Source organism: Lactuca sativa, chromosome 4 (assembly GCF_002870075.4).
Source record: "Lactuca sativa cultivar Salinas chromosome 4, Lsat_Salinas_v11, whole genome shotgun sequence".
NCBI classification, from domain to species: domain Eukaryota; kingdom Viridiplantae; phylum Streptophyta; class Magnoliopsida; order Asterales; family Asteraceae; genus Lactuca; species Lactuca sativa.
This window is the reverse complement of record NC_056626.2, coordinates 26,016,591-26,024,449: the sequence shown is the minus strand read 5'-3', so window position 1 is coordinate 26,024,449 and position 7,859 is coordinate 26,016,591. Positions and strand designations below refer to the sequence as shown.

Below are 7,859 nucleotides of genomic sequence, written 5' to 3'. Positions count from 1 at the left end.
TAAATTAATTGGTATTAATTTGGTGACTTAAAGAGATTAATTAAATAAGAGGGTATAAACTGTCAATTGTTTGATAGTTAAACTTTAGACTGTAAATCCTTATTGGATAAAGGATGGACGAATTCTAGAAGCTAGGGATAGCTTAAAATCGTCCAAGGTTATCTAAGGAAAGGATATGGATTGCTTTAAGAGAAGATTATCCAACTAGGGTTTACGTTGTAACCTTTAAGGAGTCTACAAGTATAAATAGACCCTATGGAAAAGGGAAATCGGTACCTCATCTCAAGTAGAGAATCCCTGGCCGAATTTCCTCCCCTCTCCTCTCTCTCAAATCATCCTCCTTGCTATTTGGTGTTTGTAAGCCATTAGAGGAGTTACAATTATGACTCTAGAGCTCCAAGACAACAAGATCAAACAAGAGATTCAAAGGTATGATTATAGATTTGATTTTATGTTGTTCTTATACCTAATTAGTCATTAGAAGTCTTGGATTCAGTTTTTAAGCATTTTGAGCAAATTATAGATAAAATATAGTCAAAATACCATATTAACTTGCTATTTTTTTTGGATGTGACAAAACTTTTTCGTATCCACACTTGCCTTGATCCCTTTCTCAAAAGATGTTTCACTTCACCAAACTTTATACCTAAAGTTGATTGGACATAAAAACGACCGATTATGTCCAACAAGTACGTATCCTGCGCCTAAATTGTTGGTTCAACCAAAAACATAACACACAACGATGTCGTATACGAACATCCAATAAAAGCAAACTAAAATACAACTGTTAACCATCAACTCATATAACAACTAGAATACTCCTCCAGAACAATCTACTTTTATGAAGAACTAAAAGTTTGTGTATTATTATATGTTACTTATTTTCCATTTTAAATATTACCTTCTTTGAGGATTAAGACTGTAATTAGAGGATTTTAACTTTTTTTAAAGGTATTTTAGTTTATTTTATCATTATTATTATATCTATTCATGATTTGGAATTTAAAATTTCACTAAAATACTTAATTCCAAGAAAATAATAAATAAATCAGAATTTACAAGATCCGAGTGGGTGAAAATTCAACAACGCTTGTGATCTTTTCCCATACTAAAACTAATCAAATCATGACCCCGCTCAAGCCACACGGCTCAGCTCGGCTCGGCAAGGCTAAAGGCTGAGATGTAAATCAAGCCCAAATGTATCATCAAAGCTGGGCCCACCATCCCCCCTGGAAAACCTACTCAACGAAGGCCCGTCATCATGATGTGCCCGGTTATTCGGCTGCTGCCCAACGCTTGACAACGACGACTCCCCTACACTGCCGGCGTAGCATAACGACCCTGGTCCTCTCCCGCCGGACGTCGGAGAAGACGAAGTAGGTGGCAGCACGCATCCATGCGACATATGGAATGCTGGAGCAGCGCGTGGCACATACACCCATGAAGGGGACGCGACTGCGGAAGACGGAATCACCATCGGACCTGTCTGAGTGAGGAGGTGAGGCGGCGGAGCAAAGGCGGAGATGATCGGGTTCCTGATATAAGAAACGGCTGCGTTTCGACTAGCTTGCATTTGAGCACGCTTTAACTGTTGACGTTCTTTCTTATGTGCGTTCTGATGTCCTCCTAACGCTTGTGAGTTAGCGAACTCGCGGCAGCAGTATTGACACTCGTATTTCCGGCCGTCGGAGGAGGGGAAGCCGCCTCCGCCGGAGTCTGATGATCCCGATGGTGTTTTTGTGGATTCCACTTCTTCATCTTCCGATACATTGAACCCAAAAAGCTTTAACCTTGTTGTCGTATTGTTTGTGGGCTTAGCTTGATAGTGATCAAGATCAAGTTCAGCCATATTATATGTATATATAATATAGATATATATACGTATGTGTTTGTATATATATGAAAATGAATCTATATATATAGTATATAGATAGATAGATATAGATTAGATATGGGTTTGATGTTGAAAGAGAGAAAGAAGGTGTACTAGGAGAGATGTTGCATGGGTAATGGTATTTATAAGGGAAGAGAGATACCAAGAACAGAAGAAAAAGTTGAGTGTGAATTTAGGAAGAGGACCCGACAACACAAAAACGGGTCCCACATTAGATGCACTTGTCTATTGGCCATTCTGTTCTTCACTCATAATTCAATCATATATAAACCAATTATCTTATTTATTTTAATTTCTTAATTAATAAACTCACTAAAATAAGAATTTTAACTTAGATTAATTTCTCGTTATATCTATATGAGTTGGTAATAAAGACATGATTTGTAAATATAATCAAGCTAACATTTTTATATTAATTAGGTTATTAAAATAATCTTTATAAACATTTGGTGGGCTTATATTGAATATCTTGCTTACCAATTGACCTAAGTAACCAATTATGATCTATATGGCAAAAAAATGTTATACAAAATGAAAGTTAGTGAAATTAAGTTTTATATATTTTGTTATATATAAAGGAAGAAAGGTTGGAAGAAGTAGTGTCCAAAATTGAAGGGTAAAAGAAAGGGTTAAAGAATGTGATGCATGTGATTGTTGTAGGGTTGTTGAACTATCAAATGATTGATTTCAAAATTGTCCAAATTTTATGCTATTCACCATGTTACTACTACTTTTGAAAAGTTGGTTTAGCCTCAAACATTATTATTAAATTCTTACAAAAATTTATATAAAATTTTATGATTACTTTCAATAACATTTTTTAAAGTTTTAAGATTCTATTTTTGGATCGGAAATGAACACGGGAGATATAAACTTTTACTGCTTAGATACTTGATATTTTTATATAGTAATTATTTTAAATTGTCGATTTTGATCATTCTTTTTTGTTTTTATATAATATTAAATATAAAGAAATGGTCGTAGTTTGTAATAAGTCTTTAAGCACAAAGATAATTAAATGTTCAATATATTTGTAAAAATACATTTTGAATTGTCAATTAAATACGACTATTTTAATTCTTCTTCTTTCTTTTTCATATTAAATAAGATATAATTTTTAATATACGAATAAATTGTAACAAAGTTTTTTAAATAGAAGTATTGTTGTATTTTTGTATGGATAAAATATAGGAAAGCAGCGTCGGTCGAAAACTTAATAACTCTAAAAATGGCCCCACATTTCAACATCATATCCATCTTCCGTATCTACATCTTCACCACACCCAACCCTAAGCGACCCCGCTTTATAACCCTTAATTATTGTTAAAAAAAATCTAAATTTTAATTTTTGGTGTGTATATTTTTCAAGAAAAAGGTTTATTTTTTTTTTTATGTATGTTTGTTAAAACTAGCTAAAATCTGAAAATCGAAAAGAAAAAGAATGAGTTATTTTATTTTTACGGTGATATAAATATCTGAATGATTTTTATATGGGATTTAGGTATTATATATGTATGAAATATAAATACATGGTATCTGAATGTTCAGGTGGTGTTTGGACCCACCGAAAGATGGTTTTGCGTGATTGACGTTGAGATGTAGCAGAGGGAATTTAATAAGGTTTCCCAAAATCTACCCGAATCTTACTAACTACTCCTCACTTTCTTTTTTTTATGCATCAATTGAAACCACTTCCAAAGTCTTCACCACAACTCCAAACATGACCCACCTTTGTTCCCTTCTCTTACTTTTCTTCTTCATATATATATTTTTTAATCTTTAATAAACGTTTCTATGACTACATGTTTGGAATAAGTGATAAATGTAAAAGAGTTTGTAGATTTAAATATTGGTTTAGGTTTGATTTTTGTTTAAGGGTATAAACTTTAGATTTTGTAATCATAATTATTTAATGGTAGTAGGATGGGAGAGTTTATTAACGAAGAACATATATCTAGTTTTTTTTTTAACGATCTGTCATCTCAAAGTTTAAGTATATGTGATTTGAATATAGAACAACTCAAAATCAAAATGACTACCAATTTTGTGCCCACAAAAGGTCCTAGACTCCCGAGAGGGTCAATCTAGCTCTTCATCTTTAAAGCATGCCAACGAATTGACTTTCCTCTATTTTGCATACAAACCTTCCGCTATTTTGCATACATGGAAAGTTAATTTCAAGTTAAACATATCAAATGCTATAAAGTTCTTCAAATACTTTTACAAAATCTTGTAATTGCCACCATGTTCATACTTTTCACTATTTTACATACAAACGGTTAAAATAATTATGAACCGTGAAAATATATATATATATATATATATATATATATATATATATATATATATATATATATATATATATATATATATATATATATATATATATATATCGTACTATATTATAAGGAAACATTTTTCCTTTCACCATATTCATTTGAAAGTGTAATCATATATAATTTGGTTAATAAGGTTAAATAAATATCAAACCTAAAGTGTAATCATATATAAACTAAATTTCAATATTAAAATAATATATTTACTTCTACTTATAAAGTTATATTTTTTAACTTTTAACATATTATACTTAATTTATTGGTTTTAATATATTATTGGATGTAAACCATTATCATTTTAAAGATACAATTTTGGAACAATTTATATAAAATACTTAAATTATTAATTTGAATATAACATTATAGGGTCAACTTAAATATAAAATTTTGTTTAACTTAAACAACCCAAATAATATTTTGTAAAATAGTTAAAAATTATTAATCATAGTGTCTTTTTGATAATGATTATACGTTGGTTAATAATGTTAAATAAATATCAAACCTAAACTGTAATCATAAATATACTAAATTTCAATTTTAAAATAATATCTTTACTTATACTTATAAAATTATGTCTTTAACTTTTAAGATACTAGACTTAATTTATTAGATTTAATATGTTGTTGTATTTAATCATTATCAGTTTAAAGCTATAATTTTTGAACAGTTTGAACAAAATACTTAAATTGTTATTTTAGATATAACATTACAATGTCAACTTAAATATAAATTTCAGGTCCACTTAAAAAACCAAAGAATATTTTGTAAATAGTTAAAAGTAATAAATTGTAGTCATAAATGCAAAAACGAAATTATAATCTCAATTTAACTAAAATATTTCCTAAAGATATTTTTATAATCGTAAAATTTTTTCAAAGAAGTAGCTTAAAATAACTTACAATAACAATGGTTAAAAATAACTCTATATAAATGATTATATTGTTACCTTTAAAATCAAAAATAATGTTTGATGTTTTAAATAATTACAATGATAAAACTTAAAACATTAAGCAAATAAATTTTAAAAAATTAACTAACAATAACAACAAATATAAATAATATTAAACCATATATTATATTTAATTTTATTCATATGAAACTCGCGGGTCTAAGTCATTCAAACGATTGAGATTATGCAGTTATTATAGATGTATATATTATCATATAATTCAAAATAATCAATATATTATATCAATTTAGTATGCGAATTATTATATCAAATTTAATAACAATGTTATTGTTATATTAAAAAAACCATATATTTGTAAAGATTTCAACTATATAGGTGTTTCTACACAACGTGCGGGCATTCGCCTAGTGTGTGTGTGTGTGTGTGTATATATATATATATATATATATATATATATATATATATATATATATATATATATATATATATATATATATATATATATATATATATGGACGGATCTTATATAGGACTAGGGGGTGTCCTCCCCCCTGATTTGTTTGGCATAAATAGTCCATATACTTTAATTTTATACATATTAGGCCCAAAAATATAAAATTTTGACTATGCCCCCTGTTCATCAAGTTTTATACAAATTATATTTTCGGCCCCCCAAATGAAAGATTGAAGCTCCACCACTATATATATATATATATATATATATATATATATATATATATATATATATATATATATATATATATATATATATATATATATATATATATATATAAGCATTTAGTCTCAAATGCTGAATTTTAAGAGGTACAACACTTATAGCACCATATACAACAACTTTATGCATTCCAACAAATAAGATCTCATCACGTTATGAACATGGGCGGAGCTTCAACGTTTGATTCGGGGGGGGGGGGGGGGGGGCGCAAATATAATATGTATAAAAATTGGTAAATAGGGGGGGCCACAACAAAAATTTTATATTTTTGAGCCTAAAATGTATAAAATGAAACTATATGGACTATTTATAAACAAAAAATCAGGGGGGGGGCTATTGCCTTTATAAAGCTCTGCCAATGGTAATGAAAAAGTCAAATGCATCGATAAAATATGTAGACTCATTCTAATCAATTGCCAGACCCTCAACAAATTGAACGAGTATTACTGATGCCAACAAAATCGGTCAACACCATATACAGTTTATATAACTTCTTCACCCAATTCCAGTTACCACTTCCATCAATTCCATCACCATGAGCACCACCATCCTCTGGCCTCTGCCCTCCTCCATATACGTCTCCAACATCGAACCCCCATAACAAGGATAAGCAATAAACACATCAGGTTTGCTTTGATTTGATAAATATGGAGACAAATCTGTCTAAAACCCTAACACACACTTCAAATTTACGAGCCTCCTCTTATCTCTATCTCCTCGTCTTCCCCTCTCTAAAATCAGAGAAAATGTAAAAGCAATGAATTTGTTTACATCCTAAAGATCCTATTTGATAAATCGATGTTCGTTCCCCGACTGTTCTCTTGTATCTGTGTGAGTTTCTTTTGCTCGGTTTGAATTTTGGGACATCGGGTTTTCTTAACTATGAGGTCGTATGTGTTGCAGGTTTTATACACATACCACTAATCGATAACCATGGCATTTAACCTTAGTTTCAAGGTTCGATTATAGGTTTTCTATATGTAAGAATGAAAGGTTTGATTTCAATTTTTTCTGATTTGAATGCACTTTTGAAGGTATGCGAACAACCATATATAAGTGGTTTTTATTTAAGTTTATTACTTGAGAATGTTAAATGTTACATAGATTTGTACATCTTTGTTATTTTGATTTTAAGGTTGAAATCTGTATATGTATCTTTTTTTTCCGATTCAGTGAAATCCCATGAAAATACATATGGAAGAAATTTGTGATGAGTTATGTTAAGAGGCTTGTAACTTTCTACTGCCCAGGGAATTCAATTAGGTCTGTATTTTTACATTTTATTACTTGATAATTTTTGTTGATTTTTCATTTTGTGACATCTTTGGGTCTTTTATTCACCATTGTAACTGATTGTATGTATGATGAGGAAAAAACAGAAATAGGATTTTGCTATGGTTCCAATGTGAAGGTTGCAAGCATGTCTTTCAATAACAAATTAAGGTTAGCCTGGGAAATCTTAGGATATATCTTTATTTATTATTATTAATGTTGGTTTAGTTTCTCAATGAATCTTGTAATTTAAGGTATATATGACAACTACAAAGAAGCAAAGCATGCTTGATGTTCTTCATGAGCAGGGGATGCTCCATTGTAATTTAACTCTCCTAATATTTTTATTGATTTATATACCATTTGTGTCAATTGAGTTGTTTGGTTAATAACATCTTGGTTATATGTATCTGTAAATAACTAGCTGGGTGAATTGTTTGCTTGTATAAATAAAAAAATCAAAGGTATACTAAAGTAAAAGGAGTGACATTCGATAATTTGGTTGACAAAGAAAAAATGAGTAAATCGAAGGTAACATTTTCCAACTAAGTTCCACTTTGTACTTTTGTGATGAAAGTATAAACAGTAACATATCCACACAGATCATTATGTGTGAATTTTTTAGATTGTGAGAAAGAAAAGCATTTTATGATGTTATCAACTAAGCTTGTCTAATGCTTTGGCTGATGTTGTCTTTTTTATATTTGGATA

General features: G+C 29.6%; 1 protein-coding gene and 1 long non-coding RNA gene across 3 annotated transcripts; one reads left to right on the top strand and one right to left on the bottom strand.

Annotated features, from left to right (window-relative positions):
• The first annotated feature begins 269 nt into the window (after positions 1 to 269).
• LOC122197268 (uncharacterized) lies at positions 270 to 7,633 on the top strand. Of its 2 annotated transcripts, none has more exons than XR_006190094.2 (4): positions 270 to 429; positions 7,050 to 7,139; positions 7,256 to 7,319; positions 7,403 to 7,633. It is a non-coding gene; the product is annotated as an uncharacterized LOC122197268 (long non-coding RNA). The 2 variants fall into 2 exon arrangements; XR_006190093.2 differs by having other exon boundaries at positions 6,780 to 7,139.
• Positions 1,020 to 1,999, bottom strand: LOC111894487 (zinc finger protein GIS3). The gene has a single exon (XM_023890562.3). The coding sequence runs from the start codon at positions 1,847 to 1,849 to the stop codon at positions 1,169 to 1,171; it is 681 nt and encodes a 226-aa protein (XP_023746330.1). The 5' UTR covers positions 1,850 to 1,999; the 3' UTR covers positions 1,020 to 1,168.
• Positions 7,634 to 7,859: the final 226 nt, after the last annotated feature.